General features: G+C 39.5%; 1 protein-coding gene across 4 annotated transcripts in view; it reads left to right on the forward strand.

Moving 5' to 3' along the window:
- The window catches only part of AGAP1 (ArfGAP with GTPase domain, ankyrin repeat and PH domain 1), a 395,766-nt gene that overhangs the window by 175,666 nt on the left and 201,460 nt on the right, over positions 1–18,640 (forward strand). For all 4 annotated transcript variants that reach the window (XM_087731869.1, XM_087731868.1, XM_087731867.1 and 1 more), the window contains one exon: positions 14,079–14,206. In XM_087731869.1, the coding sequence (XP_087587995.1) occupies positions 14,079–14,206 (128 nt within the window). The remainder of the gene's footprint in view (positions 1–14,078; positions 14,207–18,640) is intronic.

Raw genomic sequence — 18,640 nt, forward strand, 5'->3', positions numbered from 1 at the left:
GCTTAAAAAGTAATAAAACTAAAGCCATTAGCGTTCACTCGTCAGATCTGTATCAAGAGAAATATTCTTCAGTGTAATAAATCTGATCAAGTGTTCGACATTTATATCATTGGAATTCATTCTCTGGAAATGGACCTTTGAAGGTAAATTGCGTTAAGTAGGGCAGTTTAAATTTTTAATACAATCTTATTGTAACTGTTAGCAAATGATTAAAGTGCAAAGGGGGGGCTTATATGTTTTGTGAGATTTATGTTAAATGCTATATGATGCTTCTGCTCTGGCGGGTTACTGCTTTTATGACAGCTGAATGTGCGTAAAACCCACAAAAACAAATATAGAATTTAGTGTTTAGTGATAGAGTAAATGACTTTGTATCTGCTGTTGGATTTGTGGAGATTCTTTTTGGAATGGGATTTATTTCACCTGCGAGTGAAGCAGCAGTCTTGGTAACAGTAAGCTTAAGAATTTTTCTAATAGGAATTAGTGGGTGTGAGAGGTGGATTTTGATGGCTCAGTGGACAAGCAGCTCATCAGCTGAGGTGTTTTATTTAATCTTATTTAGGTCCTTGGTGGTTTGTTTTGAGGAAGATTTTTCTTTAAAGTACAAGAACATTGTCGTATTTATTGATTTTGATGGTGAACAGGGTACATAACTGAGGCTTCAGAAGCAGTGATGTGTTTGTGTATCTTTTGGATGTTGCTGTAGTGTTGTTGGTTTTGCTTTGCACAATGTATACGTTCTTACATTGTAGCTCAGTTTTATACAGGAGATTGTCACCTGCATCATGCAGGTGCATCATGGTTGTAATAGTGAAGTTCGAGTATCTTAAATGTACCTCAAATTCTTTTATTTTGGAAAAATTCTGCTAGGGAGAGATAACAACTGTGTGGTATATATCTCGTGCTCAAAAGCCATTAGGCTGTTGTTGTCCAAAGATGCATCACATCTTGAAGACAGAGCTGCTGATGTTTGCAGCAGACAGTCAGGAGGCTGGAAATATTCTGCATGAGACACAATACCTGATTTCTTTCTGGTTTTTTCTGAGGAGAAGATTCACCTCTTGAGGAATAATATCCGTATTTAAAGTGAAGGAAGTAATATTTGTTCAAATTATATAGTGAACATAACATTTTTGACGTATCCCAGGAGTCAGGTTAAAATGGACAGAGCTGTTGGGGGTTTTGCTGGTCCTCCAGACCTATGATATGCCCAGATACTTCTGATCAAAGCATGGATGACTCCTCTACATGTAAATTGTCTGCTTTGTAGTATTTGGCCTGCCATATGACCATGTCTACCAGATGTGCCCGGAGGGCACGGGAAGACAGAAATAGCTTGCCATTAATTTTAATCTACCTCTGCAGAACTGAAGTGTGCCTATACGGTTTTATTAATCAAGTTGCGGTTTGGAGCAATATCATCACGCTTGCATCACACAGTGATAGGGAAAGTGTGATGTGGTTGGAAAACAAGATAAAAATAACAGTTTCGCTTAGGAGACAAAATGCTTCGTTTGATTTAACATATGCATTGCAACTCCTCTGCCTGTGTGAAGTTCGGTATTAAAAACATGGAAACAAAAGAGAACCAGCTTCTTAATGACAGAGCTAACTCTGTGGATTTTATTTCAAATAGATACCGGCTGAAAATGAAATTTGAAGGGTGTTATGAAATTGCCACAGAATACCAACGCAGCCTTGAGTATTCATTGGCTAAGTAGTTAATACCTAGATGTAACAGAGCATAAGTGAGGCTGGATATTTAAATGCTAAATAAAATTAGGTAGTTTTCCACAAGAACAATTAATGATTAGCAGAGCATCAGGAAGGTGGACAGTGTAGCTTGTGCTTGGACTGCACTTAAACTGTGTTCTGTTTTTATCCTCTCTTCCAGCCACACTGTACTTGTCTTGCAACTTCAGAGATTTGTATCTGCCTGCTTTCTGCCAGTTCAGGCTGGAAAAGGAGTTTATGTTGAAAGTTTGTGGACTATCTTGAGATGGAGCAAAACCGTAGATTGGGTCACCCGTGCTTGGAGTGATCATTGACTCCAGACCGTGCTTTTCATCCTTCATGAAGGGCGTGCTAAACCCTACCCTTACGACATCCAAACTTGTCTTGCTTGCAAACAAGCTAGTTTTAGGGCTGCTGCAATACTTCCGAGTTTGAAGATACATAATTTCTGTTCGCAAGTTACGTTTTTCACTGCCACAGGGGGCACAGGGCGCTTGTTTTGGGAGCAGGTGTGCCATGGGTGCGTGCAGTTCTGTGATCTCAAGGCACGGTTGCACATCTGGATTCGGAGACTTTGGGTTGTTGGGAAACAATTTTAAGTCATTTTGGCAGTTCTAAAAAAAGTCGTTGATTACTCTAATGAAAGGCCTGGGTTTTTGGTAACAATGTAAACCTTTTCGCCACAGGTGAATTAATAGAACTGTCTGAATGAGGCACAAGTTAAGCTGAATTTGATTTAGTAAATGTGAATAAATTTCTTTCTGTAAGGACGGATACGTCTGAGTCGCACTAATGTAACCAGAAGCTTTCTATCATTTTGTGTCCTGGCCTGTGCGCTATTAGTGAGCTTATTGGATGTGCCTAAATCTTTAGAAAGTAGAAACGTTGTCTATGAAAACTGTAATTTGATAGCATGCCCCACAAAATAGGCTTTCCATGAAGCTACTTCAAAATGTAAATGTGAAATTGCTTGCCAGCTGGTAAAATTCTTAAGGATATTATTGTTGTATGTTATTTAATTCTGACATTATGAATATGATTAATAAATAATTCTATGTTTTGACATAGAATTAAATAACATACAATGATACTATGCTTCAGAATTTTATTCTTAAAGGATAGTTAAAAACCCTGATATTTTATTTATGGGCATTTTATGAAACATCTATTTGATGTTGCATTTGAATGTGCTGTTTTCTGCTTGTTTTATGTTTGGTGTGGTTTTTTTTTTCCTTGTTTCAACATTTTTTAACCTTTGTATATAAAATTGTACTTCTTTGTGGGAAGTAACAGGATTTATGACTTGATTCCGTCATAGTGGAGCTATCAACAGAGCTTCATGATTTGCTGACTAGGTAAATCCATGTGCAAAAGTCTTTACCTGTGTGTTGGACACAGTGTTTGCCTTATAAATCCTCAAGCTATATGCTTGTGCTTGCAACACAGTACTGAAGAAAACATAGGTTTATTTTTAAAATTTCTTTAGATGCCAGATGCTTTCCAGATTGTTTAGCAAATTTATTGGCATATTTGTTTACCTAATCGTGGGAGACAGTGATTTGCATCAAAGTTGGGAATAAATGATATGCAGTGTTAATCATAGTTACCTGTGGAGGAAAAAAATATATTGGCATTGATTAGAGGTATTTAATACTGAATCTTAATTATAACTGTATTTTCGTATCTGGTAAAACAAGAGCAGTTGTTATTTCTGAGAGCCAGAGCTGAAATATGTATTTTAATGAAAGCATCACAAAAAAACCAAAGGTACCAGTAAGGTGTGGTTTGAAATTTATTTTAAGGAGAATTGTATTAAAATATTTTAGAAACATTAACACTGAACTAGCCCATTGTAGCTGAACTTGGTTATTAACTGTGGTGGTCGTGAAACAGTATTTGTCAGTATAAAATCCGTGTGTTCATACATACATTTCCTACTAACTTGTATTATGAAACAGGCTAATAGTTCTTGGAAACTATCTGTATCTGAGAAGTTATAAAATTGTTTTAGTAGGGTGAAAGAATTGTTCATTTTAGTAATAAGATGCAACGTCAAGCTCTTTTGAGGAGCCAGTGTGATATGTGTAATAAAACTACCAACTTTTCTGTGTAATGTATATTATGTTCAGTGAACACATTTGTTCTGTTGGTTAACTACAGCCAGGGTGAGCTGAGCTTGCTTTGAAGAGCCTGCTCTACTACAAGCAGACTTGCTGCTGAGCAGCGTATTATCCCATCATTCCCAGAAGAGTATAAATGGGTATATCAAACAATTGTGTATAGCTTAAAGTTTTAACCATCCCATGTTAGAGAAGGTGAAGACTAATACAGATAGGCAAAGTATATAGCATTACTTATCCTGCTTAGTTCATGTTTCGCAGAAGCTATATTTCTATTTCATAGCTGTGTACTTGTCTGTCCTGGCAATTTTTTTCATTCCAAAATTAACGTGTGTAGCCTTGACTTTGTTCCATCCTGAAGGTAAGTGTTTATTACAGTCGGCATTTAAATCCCTCAAGTAATAGGAGCGATCACACAATAGCTTAATTTCCAGCAAATTAACAGCCCTACAAGGTAATTGAGACATAAATGAAGATAAATTTGTTTTAATATAATGAGATAAAGGGAATTCAGGTACGAATTGGATCCTATATTAAAACTTGTCTTCCTATTTTGGGAGCAACTTTGAAGCTCTCGCTGGATTAATCTTAAATAAGCTTTTGTCTACATTATAGCTTTATATTAAAATAGATACCAGAAGGAAAGACAATGTGTTCATCGGAGAATGCAGTCTTCTCTATCAGTGTATAGTATTCGTTCACAGCTACTGAAGGATTTTGCCTCTTACTAGAAACTTACTTGTGACAACAGACACATATCAGCACTTCTAAAAGATTAATTTATTTGCAGAATTTTACCTGCCTAGTGTGGGAGTAATAGCTTCTCTGCAGCTTAGAAAACTAAGTGGGTTTATTTAGCATTACCAAGTTAACACATCTTTTTAAAGGTTTTGGAAAGCAGTATCCAGTGTTACTGTGATTTCAAAAGTGATGCAGAAACTCAGTGTTTAACAATGAAAGAAGTGAGGGGAAACAGAGAGCTACTGAGTCTCCAGAAGTAAAGCTCTTTAAGCTCAAAGCCTTTGATGTTTCTTCCATGTCCTGAGAATAGAGGTACAGGCTGCAGGGAGGAATTATGCTGTCATTGGCAGCAGTACATGTCTGGGGAGGGAAGGCGGGAATATTTGCTGCTTGTCTTTCCATGGTGTGAAATTGTGGTGGAGATGCCTTTGCTCTTAGCCAGCTATTTTAATAGCACATTACCTTTTGATTTGCCAGCTGAAATTGTTGCATTGGCTTTGGCATTGGCATTGTTTAATACCACATCTCCTGTAGTTGTCTTTATTGAAATCCCTGTGTTCATTTTTTGACTCTTTTGAACCTGCAAAAGCAGGCAGTTAGACATAGCAGAAACAGAATAATAGCACTTAAAATGTATACAGTGGTTTAAACATCTACTTGCTTACCTTATTCTTGCTGGGGAAGAGGCACATTTCATGTGAAATACCCTGCTTCCTTGGTAACTGGAAGTCTGGGTTGAGATGCTTTTCTTCCTAGATCGTGCATAGGTGCTTGAGAAGTGAAAAGTCAGGGAAATGATACAAGAGTGAAAGCGATCTGGTTCATATGACTACCCAGCGCTTCAAAGTGTGTTTTAGTCAAGTAGTAAAAACGCAGGTATCATGTATGTGTGTAATCACATTGTTTTAAGAAGTAAAGATTTGTTAACCAAGCACTTTGTCCTGTAAAACTTCCTCATGCTTTTGGTGCCTTGCACTATAGTTTGGGGGTTTGGCTTTTTTGGGTTTGTTGGTTGGTTGATTGGTTTTGTTTTTTGGTCAGATAGTTTGACTTTTTTTCTTGCTGTGCAGGGTCAGAGGTAAGTATCTGTGCGCTTCATTTTTCCACCCTTGTTGGTTGTGCTGTAAGGTGAAATGGAGGTTATCCCGGCAAGTACCACCATAGTCTGTTAGAGCATTAAGTGGATTTGTGTTCAGTGCAGTATAATAACTCATCTCTATGGGTATGGCTTTACAGCACACTGTTTCTACAGGGAAAAATAGCTTAAGAAATTTCTGGGCATATGTTGTTGTGCTTTAGCTGTGCTCATACTGGCTGATTGTTGTACCACAGCTTGAACTGGATCACCGAAAAGACCTGTGTCAAAAAGTTCTTCAGCTGATTTTCCTGCTAGAAGTGGCATCTCATGCAACTACGTACTACGTTGTGTACTGGTTTTGTGCATATGCTTGCCTCAGCTTTATATATGACATGCTTGCACACAAGAATACCATGTTAAATTGTCTGCTAATAATGTAAAATGGAGCAGATCAATCATTGTTGCAAAGAACTGAAACGGGTAAGAATTCTGAGGATGAGACTTCGGGGGTTTTTTATATATTGGCATTAAAGGAGAGGTCCCTTGGCAGAGGTGTCCCCCTCAGCAGGACAGGGAGGTGTATGTTTGTCACAGTACAGAGCAGTACTGTGATTACGCTGCTGGGTGGCACGTGCGGGCACCTGAATCTTCTCTTGCCCTGGAACAGTGAGTCAGTCTACAAACCCAGCAAGAAGTTTGCCCTTAACACATTTGTGGTTTGGTTTTTTTGTTTGTTTGGTTTGTTTTTTTAAGTCTGTAGTAGTTCAATTTGTATTGGCAACACATTTAGGACACATGCAAATCCTTACTGCCCCCCCCAAGTAGCTCAAGAAATTGCTACATCCAAGCCCAAATGCTGTAGGAGTCCAGTACTTGTTTCTGTATTACAGCTGGCACATGGTATGCCAAGCTCTCCTTTTTAAAAGGAGAAGTATAAAAGTTGTTTAGCCTAAAAAATGGATTGAATTTAAAATAACAGGCACAATGGCCTTAATAGTGGATACTTACATTAATGTTTCCCATTCAGAAACATTCGTGGTTAGTGCTTGCTCTTGTAGTTATTACTGCTTCGCCTGTAATATGTAATTGTGGAATAAATTTATTTTATTGACCGCTTATTGTAAACATGGAATATTAAGCTAAAATGCAGCTACCGTAAAAATGTGAGCTGCTATATATCTTAACATCCCCCAGTGTCTTTTCCTTAGGCAGGGCTTTTCACATGAAACAAGTAAACGGTCATCAGTGAGGCTTACGGGCAGAAGCAAATTATTTTTGTTCCTCTGATGAAACATGATTTTATTGGTGTATCAGTTATACTAGTTAGGCTTCTTCCACTTTCCCTCTTCTTCTCCCTGCCAGGTTCTGTTGAGGTTACTGGGATTTTTTAGGAACGAGGACTCATGCAGGAATTACTTCTTCATCGAAAGGGCAGTCAGGCACTGGAACAGGCTGCCCAGGGAAGTGGTTGAGTCTCCATCCCTGGAGGTATTTAAAAGAAGGGTAGACGTGGTGCTCGGGGACATGGTTTAGTGGTGGACTTGGCAGTGCTAGGTTAACGGTTGGACTCCATGATTTTAAGGGTCTTTTCCAGCCTAAACGATTCTTTGATTCTATGAATTAGTTAAGGTATTTGTGCCCTGATGTTCATACTGTTGGCTGGAGATGCTAGCTGGGATACTTCCTGCTGTATTAGTTTCTCTGTTCTGTAGGAATTACAGTAATAAGGTATGGTGACCACTGCTGGTACTGGAAAATACTTTTTAAAAGCAAGGATTAATCCATGGAAGTGTTAGTTTATCAACAAGAATGAGGCAGTGACAAGAAACGTTTGAAGTGTCGGACACAGAAGGAGTGTGTTCTCCCCTGCATGTTGTTCAGGCCAGCTTGCTGAGGCCCTTTAGCTGCTCTATGTGCAGACGCTGAGCACTGGGATGTGCCCGAATAACTGCAGCCTCAGGACGATGCATCTTCTGACAAAACCAGATGCCCAGCACATCGGCTCCAGAAGGGACGCTAGCAGTGCAGGGCCAAGCTGGATGACGGAGTTCCTGGTTGTCCTCATGCTTGGTGTTCGAAAATGGAGGGTTACAAATTTTGTCATGTTTCTGAAGCTCTTTCCCTCCCTTGCGATTTTAAGCACTAAGCAAATATTTTGCCCTTGTGCTCACGTAAAATTCGTTTTTCAAAATTTTTATCAATTAAACAGAGAATCAGATTTCTTACGTAAGCCTTGTGATGAAATGTTAATTTTCTCATGCTTAAATATCACCACGGCCTTTGACTATACAGTGGGAGCACGCCCTTTTCAAAGATGCAGTATAGTGCATATATTCTTAGCCTTCCTTATAAATCATCATCTTATCAATCATCTTGTTTAGCACCAGTTGCAGCAAGGTTAATATTCTGTGCTTTTTGTAGGCAGAGATCTCTTAATGGTCTGTAAAAGCAGTCAAATCAGTAACTGTCATGAATGTTACTCCAACCCACAAGTTTGCAAAAATAATTAAAATTTGTTGTAGAAGTTCAAAAAGCTAACATTAATTTTCAGAAGTCTGGCTGTTCCTGTTAGCAAGAGCATTTGGGTTTAATTTAAAACTAATTCTTCCCCTTTTACAAATTGCTAATGAGTGATGTGAATTGAACAGAGACTTTCCACAAAGATAAGATGTTGTCTGTCATTGAGAGTGATCTGGGGCGGGGTGGGGGATGATGACATTACCTTTCATCTTAAAAAAAGTCATCTTTGTGTAAACTTCCAGATCCCCCCCCCCCCCCCCCCCCCAGCAGTTAAAATAGATATTTATGAGCGTTTGTTCCTTCTGTTGTGTTTCAGTCAGCCATGACCATTCCGACTTCAGCTGAAAGCTGTTTTCTGTCTGTCAATAAGTGGAAGAAAACTTGCTGTGCAATTCTTGCACATCTGTTGCACAAAGGGGCAGGTTTTAACTGAACTCGGTGTTTACTCATACTCGGACACACAGCGGAGATAAATGGTTTCATACATGTTTTTGAGAAACCAATTTTGATTTGAATTAGTGGTAATTTGAGAACACTTTGCATCTTCTAAATGTGCAATACTCTTGTACCTGTGATAAATGAGAAGAGAAATATTGCCCGATGTTACAGGTATTGTATGCCTGGAGTCTTCCCTTTTATTATTTCAAGTGTTCTGTGGTGAAAATCAACGTAAAGGGTGCAGCGGTAACTCTATTCACTGCCTTTTGGGAAAGAGAGCAGTGATCAGATTGTTGATACCTCTGGACGTTTTCCAGGACCTGTCTTAAAACCGAGGAGAGATCAGGTCTCAGGCTAGAGGAGGTTTCCCTAAACGCATCTATGGTGCGATGCAGAGGTACCTTTGTGGTTTCGGTTTTAAGAGGTGTGGAGCTAGATGAGACAGTCTTACCTTGTGTCTTGAACTTCTTGTAAGGAATATTTTCCCCCCAGGTCTCTGCCTGCCTTGTCCTTATACTTGAATGAAGCTGCGCTAATGAGATTTTAGAGACCCGGCTGCCCCCGCCAAAGCAGCCTCACACTGCACAAGAAGTTGACATGTGAACAGCCCTTTGAACCAAGGAGAGACAACTCTGTCAGAGCAGTTACTCTGGCAACAGTATTTCTAATGGTGATTAGCTCCCAAACGGAGCACAAAGAGGAGTCGGTTCATTATGGAGGCGCAGCTCTGGGTTTCGGGGAGAGGAGGTGACCTGCTATTCCTCCCGCGAGTGAATTTAGTCCTCTGATAGTCAGCCCCACGCCCGGAGAGCAGAATAGGAGAGCTTTGTTTAGTGAAAATTAGTGTACGGATAACTTTTTTCTATGTGCAAAGGGAAACGGTGGTGGTTTGCAATGCAGATCTGCTGAGCTGGAGCGCTGAAACCTTGCTTTACAGCTCAGAGACTGCTGGACCACTGAGCTTTCCTGCCTAGTGGTACGGTCCTTCCAATAAACGATCTGGTGAGAAGTTAGCTGCTTACGAATGAGTAGTTTGACTAACAAAAAGTAGCATTTGAGATGAAAGTGGCAGGGGGTGGGAAGGTTAATTTTGTTTTGGTGAGCTAGGTCAGGCATGGAAGAAGAGGCATTCAAGTCAAGAGCTTTCTCCCCCAACTTGGACGTTTTATTCATCTTGCAGACCAGGAATTTCACATGCTTTTAATTAACAAGGCCTTAAAGCAAAATATAACTTCTAGTCATTCTGGCCTGTGAAATTAAGTTTAAATGTGTAAGAAATAAGCATCAGTCTTCCCCAAAGACCAAATATTTGCTAAATATCAGTGCTCCTGGTTTACAACTCTAACTATCCTTGGCATATCTCTGTTTATTTGCAGAAGAGTTCTTGACTTTGCAATTAAATTTTGTTTAGCTTTTCATACTACAGATAGATGGCTTACAGTAAAAATCTCTCTGAAATTGATAGCTTAATTGAGTATGTAAAAGTAGAGAGAATGCAATTGATTTTTAAAAATAGTTGAAATGCTTGTTACTATCTTGATTATTTTTGATATCTGCCACATAGATTAAGTCAGTATTCATCTGGTTTGGAAACGTATCTTGGCAAGTATATTTACATTAAATTCAGAAGCACTGAATCATCTTTGGGATGAGATGGAACCTGAAAGCTTTGCGGCAAAAATATTTCTGCTTTCTTGCATTCGCTACTCACTTTATAGAGCAACGTTTGTTTTAATTGTATAGCTTCCTCTGGACTGACATTTCAATTACAGGCACTTCAATACTAATCTGAAGATTTTGACTCTGAGTAGCCTTAAGTTGGTTAATGAAGTACACTAGTTGACTTTCATTAACAGCAAAAAGATGTTTACGTATGGCCACAGTTTACATCAGGCATTACTGAAGAGCAATATTTATTGCTGTGTGTTTTTCAGTAGAGATTCCACCTACCCACTCAGCTGCCTGAACTGTTGTGGTGGTGCTGCTGCCTTTTGGAAAAAAAAAAATCATACTTTTGGATATATTTTGATGTACTCTGACAAAGTTGCTCATAAATTCAGTGTGTACTTGTATATAGTTGTGGAAACAAAATGTGTTGGTTTAAGGATTTTTCCTACCACTGCTAAGCGGCTAATGAGTGATGGATGGCTTTGAGTCCTAACAAAGATGTAATAACTGAAGTGGGGTTTGGGCTGAACAAGCAATATAGCATGGCTGTTCTCTGGATCTGGTGTTAGTTCTTGTAATTATGGTGTATTTCTCTCTTGCTACACAACCATTTAACTGTGGTTTTTTTCCTCCCTAACTACTGTGTCTGAAGATGTCAGCAGCGGGAGTTAGCAGATCTGTGGGGTTTTCAGTGCCAGCCATTTTAAGTTTTGTGTATTTCAGGGCTTTCTTCTCTGGAATAGAAGATGTAGAAAATGTGAATTTGCAGCAGCACTGCTGAGGAGATATGTGCTGAACCCCTTTTATTGACTTCTGATGGGCAAGATTTAGGTTTCATCTCTTCTCTCAAGGTAGCTTTAGAAAGAGCACAGTAGGTCTTTTGACAGTCCAGCGATTGCCCCACAGATGATCAGTCACGTCTTTCATATGTTGCAAACTTTGAAGGGTCAGGGTACTCCTTTAGGTACTTCTGAAGCTCGTAGCACCATCATATCCAAGGGCAAGTAGCCCTGAGCACTTGAATATTGAATGCAATCTAATTATGGAGTGACGGCTACATGACTGCAATGAAAGAAGCAAAAACTGTTTGGTGTCTCAAAGGAGAGCGGGTTGCCTAATGAAGAGAGGGGAGAGGCAGGAGGAATTGTGCTCTGGCGGGGGATATTAGACATGTTGCCGAAATGGAGGGGGAATTGGGAAGGTTTGGCAGCTCAGAAGGGGATTTCCATTAGGGGGCACATCATTTTTCTAACAGAGGGAAGAGCTAAGAAATTTGAGGCTAAGAACGGTCTATTCTAGAATTTGTAGCACAATTTTAAGTAGGTAACATGAGATCTTCCACTGCAATCTTGCCATTTTTACAGTGCACAGGATAAATTACCCTTTGTGCTGCTCTGTAAGGTTTAGTTTCCAGCTGCTTTGTGGAGTATTCTTCATATTTCTAGAGTAACAATTTGTGCTTTTTTTGCTTTTTAAATTTTTTTTTTTTTTTAGTGTCTGTTTTTGTAATACTTAGGCATTCAGGTTGTGCATTTGAGTAGTTGAGTTCAGACTGTCTTGCGTTTTTTTTCCTTGTGCCTTCCTAGAGTGATAATTTGGCAAGACTGCATTATGTATGTTAATGTGATGCTACAAACACACCTGTATTCAGATTGAAGGAAAGAGGTAAATATTTTCCTTGACTAACTACCTCTCCCATGTGCGAGTGGAAGCTTTTGCTGAGAAGGTAGTTTTCATTCATGTGTGGTTTTAATTCAGTTTTGGTCTTAATTTAGATCTTTACCGCATATGATGAAGACAAATCCCTGTGCATATGTTAAAATCTGACCTTCGGTTTGCTCTCTGCATTCACTAATGTGTTTTAAAATATTTTAATATATGGCTTTCCAGGCTCCAGATCAATAAACCAATGGGTCTGAAATGACAGAGTGCTACGATATTCCTCTGTAATTTAAACATGATTAGCTGATGAAGGTTATGATCAATATGCCAGGGGAAGATAAATTAATTGATATCATCCTTTCAGGATGATAAGAGGCCTATTGGAGGTGGGATGTAACTAATGAAGCTGCTTCTTCATATATACGAGGCATTTTTTATTCAATGTATTCTCACTAAATCATGGTTATGCCATCATTCATTTACATGAAAAACATAAGCCATGGACCAGTTTGTTATTAAAATTGCATTCATTTGAGAAGAAATTGTATGCTTACACTGCTAAACAATATCTCTGGCTGTGTTATAACAGATTGAGGAAAAATAATCTTGGAATTTACATGCATATCTTTTTATATTTTCTGAACAAGACAGATTGAATGCTGTTAGTTTAATTACGACAAGTTTCTGTGTGACTTTTTAAGTAGATGCCGGTAATTGTTGACGTTCTGCCTCACTGACCCATTTTTGGGGGAGATGGTGAGAGTGACTACAGACTCCTTTGTACAAGTTTCATAAAGTGCTTCACTTCATGAAGATTACTGCATGCAAGGAAGCTAAATTTAGTTAGTGGTATTTTTGATTAGCTACTACACTAGTCTCTTTTTTTGAAGACCGAAATTTTGTTTCATTTTCAATTCATGGCCCAAAAGGTAGGCAACAAATGTAGTGTAAAGGATTTTATTTTTAAGTATTTATGACCTAAAAAGGGCTCTTTCCACAGGCCTCAGCTGAATAGCAAAATGAACTAAAATTCCAGTGCATCACAGAATGAATTCCTGAAATAGTTTGACTTTTTTTAAATTGAAAAATTATAGGAGAGGTATGGAAGTTGGTGCATTTTAGAACAGCTCTGTTTCCATCTTCTATTATGAGTCTGCTAAACTGTATATAGAGATGTTAATGACTCTGATCCCTGTATCCGTTTGATAAATGCTGCTTTTCTTTACATGCTGAAGAAAATTTCTTTATAAAATGCAAAATAAATTTGGCATTTTTCCAGCTGTGCTAGTGCTGCTAAGTAATAAAAGCGAAAACTAGAAATCATGATATAGCTTCTTTCCATAATGAATTTGAATGGGATGTGATGTGTGGTGTGGCACCACTAGTCCAGGTATTCTATGTCAGGGACCCTTTATCAGTTTTATTATTCCCATTATCCTTTGCTTCAAATGCTTTAAATTTGTGGTTTCCAAAACTGATTGTCCTGATGCAGTGGCTGGTAATTAAGAAAAGTCCACCTTTCCTCAGCAGCAGAGAGTACATGCCTTCTTGTAAACTAAACCTGCTTGGACTGGGAGTGATAACTTTCCAAATGAACCCTCACTCTCTGATGTAGGACGTCTTTCAGGATCATACTAGTAAATAGCACTGAGATGCACTTGAACGAGATTGTTAGTCAAGTGTTGCTCGTTTTTATATACTGTCTGCAAGGAGAACATCCCAAAGAAGAACGGAAAATGTGTACTACTATAAGCTTTGTCAGTGTGATGTTATAAGCACATAGTGGACTTGTTATAGCATTGCTGGTATTGCTTTTTGTAACTTGCACACCTGTCTTTTCCCCTTTTGCTTGGATATTACTGATTCTCTGGTGCTCACCTGGTAGAGTGAGAGTTTTGGGGCAATTTCATCCGTGTGGAGAACAGAGCTGGAGTCTCACATGGAGCGTAATGTGGACCACCAGCATCTGTCATCTTAATTGGATGTATTACAATCAATTTTTGGAGCAAGCTTTGACAATGGAAAACCTTGTTTTGTGCGTTCTGTGTATTTTTGACATGCCATATTTTACAGTGTGTACTGTCGCTTACTTGCCTGTATGTTTCATTTTTCTTTAGTTGCTCAGAAGATCGTTGCAACAAGGAAGAAACAGCAACTCTCAATTGGACCCTGCAAATCTCTACCAAACTCTCCAAGCCACTCATCCGTGTGTTCTGCCCAGGTTTCTGCCGTACATATCAGCCAGGTACAGACAATAACGAATGCTTGCTTGAAAAAGGAACAGATACATTGCTTTTCATCTAATGTATTTAATGCCAGTGCTCTTTTTGCTGCTTGATAGGTAGTTGGCATTTTTTTTGAAAGGTATCAGTGATCTATAGTTTGAAGCAATATTTTTTTTTAATTGGCTTGACTTTGTTTCAAGAAACTGCTGCAGTAACATAGTTCAGCTTTAAAGCCATCTTTGGTCGTACTGATTTATGCCCAGCAGCCAGCTGTTCTGAGTAGACCAGTTGTTACAATAGCAGGATTTGCTGTACTGTGTTTTAAAATTACCTCACTATGTTTTTGGTTATTGCTCTCATTCAGTTGTGTGCTGAGTGATAATAGCTGGTGTATCTCCGTGGTTAGTGTGCTAGAATTTTACATTTGTGAGCACTGTGCGCAGTTGTAATTGCCTGTCTCTGTTATGCTCAATTGAAATGATTCCTCTTTAATGACATAGCGATATATGTTGCTATTGACTTGTAGATTCTATGTGTAAAAACAAAACAAAATGCTACCTTAATGTACGCCAGGAAAGTCTGGTGGCCTTGATGGTATTTTTGGAAACATACAGTTAATAGCAAAAATTTCTAACTTGCACAATTTTTACCCACATATGTTAATACACTCTCCTGTATTTTCCTTGCGATACCCTTCCTCAGTATCTTTGTTTTCGAGTGTCAAGTGATAATCTCTGTGTACATTCACAGTTAGGATGTATATAAGCTCCATCATTCAGATGCAAGACCTTTGCAGCCAGGCAGATTGTGTTCCCGCTGTGCTCTCACTCTCAGCAGATGGATGCATAGGGCCATCATACTGACCATTACAGTCTGTGGCCAGAGCTGTGGCCTGGCTTCGTGATTGCCACTATAGCAGTCTGAAATGTCTGATATACACCAACTCTCCCACTTTCAGTCTAAACTCAATAATATGCCACTAATGTCTTCTAAGGTTATGTTGCAGTCTTGAGGTGTGAGGTTTTGTTTTGTTTTGTCTATGGACCTTTCTCCCACACTGAGAGTGTCTGCTGTTTGGCAAAAAGCAGTAGAGAGAAGAGGTGTTCTATCTTTGGGGAAAAGGTTTTCTAGCCTTTCCTGCCCCTTCCCCCCCCAGCTTTAATTTTACATGTTGCTGTCTTCTGAAAGCACTCTTGTTTAGATTTCTACCACGGGGTGAAGGCTCTGGTTCTTCTGTGGTCATAGTGACTGGTCTCCTTTTGTGCCCTAGTGGAAACTGCCACCATTGGGTTAACTCTAAATATGTAGATGCCAATTTGGTCTTTGCTGTGAGATGTTCTGCTTTGAGCTGAGTCCAGATACCGACCTCAGACTGTGATTCTCACTTCTGCTGATGACGCCAAAAGAAAATGCTGAAGTTTGGACCCCCCTTTCTGAAGCAGGTGCTAAGGTGCATGACTCTTCTGAAGAACCCTGATACCTTCTGGTGAAGTAGAAGTTCCTCATATGGAAGTGGTTCTTCCATTTCCTACCATATGTGACACTGACCTAGTTTCCTCAGCCATCCTCTTTCTGACTAGTTCATTGCCACAAGTGCTTGGAACAAACCCTCTATGTGAGTTGCTTTTGTTCCAGATAATTTCCTCCAGACAGTTGTGTATGTTCATACTTCTAGACCGAGAGGAATTATGCTGCCTGTAGGGGCTATCTGAGACCCCTCCTATTCAGTGGTGAAAGAGGAAAAGTGCTGTCACAGAACTGTAGTGAACAAATGGCACCATTTCCAGTACTGACCTTACTCTTGGATCCAAGAATGACCTAGTTCATAGTCATCAGCAGACTGAGTATAGTTTTTTCAAGACTTTCTGAGGAGGATAGATGATACTTTGTACAACCTAATCTTAGCCAGTTGCATCTCTGTGTTCTGCATTGTCTTAAAGCAGTTACAATCACCATTCTTGTTAATGAAGCTTGTTTGATGAAGAACTTCAAATATCTAGTTTCTTACCCAAGTCTAGTTTGGAAGCCAACAGCAAATACAAAATTCTGGACAAGTACTTCATCTACACAGCAAACTTTTTGCCAGTAATAAGGGCTGTTTGGGAAAATCAAGACAAGGTAGCTTTTGTGATAAGGATCCATACCATCTCTTTCAATAAAAATGAAATCATGTTCTGCTTTACCATCTGGTGTAATTATCTAACGGGGCAATTGCAACACCAGTCAAAGATGTCTGTCTTCTGAGACTGAAGTCATGGCTAGAAGTATAGGCCATAAATCTGTTTCATGTCTTACCACCTTTGTGCTAGACTTAAAGGCAGTATGACCTTGTTTAATGAAAGGAAGATGAATCCTTATCCTAGACTTAAAAGAACTTTGCAACTGCAATTCCAAGTTTAAGATGATCTGGGGGAAGATTTACCATTTCTGATCTTGGCTGGAAGACTGGCTGGTGTCTTGCCCTTTAGAACATCTCTTTTGACGTAATGATGTTTCACTGAAGATTTCCTTTATGAATCAAAAATGTTATCATTACAGTGCCCTGTCGCTTGCATCCTCTGCAGGAGTGAAGGCCTTCAGAAGCAGTGGTTACACAGATCACTTCAGGTAAAGGGAGATATTGTTCCTTCTCTGGTTGGATCACTCTGGTGATCTAACTCCTGCAAACTTGCCAGATGACTCTGCAGTCAAGAGCTTAGGCTTTAGAGAAAGGAAAAAAGGGGAAAAAAAAAAAAAAAAAAAGTGTCACCTTACCCAGTCTAGTCCTCAGCATACCTTGGGGAAAATTCTAAGGCTTGATACCAGCAAGGGCTTCTCCACCCAGTAGTTTCAGTTTTCAAACAGTGAAAGACTTGTTTGTGTGTTTAGATGCATGTCTATACTCATGTCTAGTAGTCCTACATGGTGAACACCTAGGTAACGTCCCTTTCCAGAAAATGCTCTCAGATATGTCTACACTCATCTGCTTATGTATTTCCAGGGACCTGTTTCACAGAATGAGATGCTTCGTATTCCAGTGACAAAATCCACTTGTGTTTGCAGTAGGCAGTGCTTCTGTTTTCCTTCTCTGACTTTTTGTTTATAATCTATGTGCGTCAGTCAAGGTGAGGGTTTTACTTGGAAACCTTCGATAGCCAGAGTCGATAACCACTGGTGCAAGTACTTCACGTACATATGTCGGCTTTCAGGGCAGCACAGAATGCATGCAAAGAATTTCATTCTCAAACCCAAGGGTATCATTCGTGATCCATGATGGACAGAACTATTACATACTCTGTCAACAAGAAGGATGGTGCAATATTGCTTATATTCTGCTAGGAAACAATCTGTCTGATACATGGAGAAGTACTTCAGTCAGCAGCTTACCTTCTGTTTTTTCTGAACACTTCAAGAGGTAGACTGAGTTGTTTTGAGAGGAAGAAGTGTTGTTCAGTGTGTTGAAGGCCTCTTGTTGGCCACAGGGCATCTCGGCGTAGGTCTTTTTACTTTTGGCCATCAACAAGACACTCACGCCGGGGGAGTACAGACCAGTCACTTCTGTATTAAGTGTCCTCCCCATCTCTATCCCACCTTTCGTTCCCCCTCCCCCTGCCCCTTGCCAGTCTTTCTAGGCATGATATGCTTGTAGACCATGCTAAATCTTACTTCAAAATAGCACAAGTTCCTCTTACATCACAAAACCACATAGGCATTCCTTTTCCCTAAACTCATTCCTGTACTGAAGAAGTTGCTTGTCCTTTACACCTGACATATCAGGAAGGTATTTTTAAGATATTAACTTAAAAGAATAGTGTCAATATCCAACAGTTCCAAAGGACTCTTTTCTCTGCCCAGACCATGAAAGTGGAGATCATCTTGTTCCAAAAACGACGAGGCTGCTCAGGTGGGTTGCCGCCTTTGGTCCTCAGTGCATTCCACCTGAGCTCAAGATGCATCAGAAATCTGTGTGAAGTAGCCTTGTACTGGATAACCTGATGAGTATTTACCTGGCGCCGTGCCTATTTTTAAGTTTACACTGTTGTAAAAACATCTGAAAATCCCATGACACGACACCTGTAGTTGCTGTTTGTGTGAAGGACTTTGGGCCCCTCTTACAGACAAATTGATGATGTGGATATTCCAGCTAGGCGTCCCCAGCAGTGTGAGCTTACTGGTGGACTACAGTTTTGAAGGTGAAAATGAAAAGATTTTTTACCAGTGACAATACTTCCGTGCAATCTGTAGTCTGCATTTATTTTCACACTTGCTTCTTTCCTGGAATTCAGCTGTTTATGTTCTGCTGTGAGAGGGGATTGAAATGGCACCATGTTTCCATGTCTGCCTGGACTACATGTATTCTGCCGTGACAGAGAGGGACCTTAGACACACACCTTCCATGCTCTGAATTTAAAAATATGAGTAGCAAGTGCTACCGTGTAATATCACCTGCAAAATCATTATACATGTTCACTGCA

The sequence above is a fragment of the Nipponia nippon genome, unplaced genomic scaffold, assembly GCF_047370975.1.
Source record: "Nipponia nippon isolate SJK-2023a ecotype South Korea unplaced genomic scaffold, ASM4737097v1 scaffold_5, whole genome shotgun sequence".
In the NCBI taxonomy this organism is placed as follows: Eukaryota; Metazoa; Chordata; class Aves; order Pelecaniformes; family Threskiornithidae; genus Nipponia; species Nipponia nippon.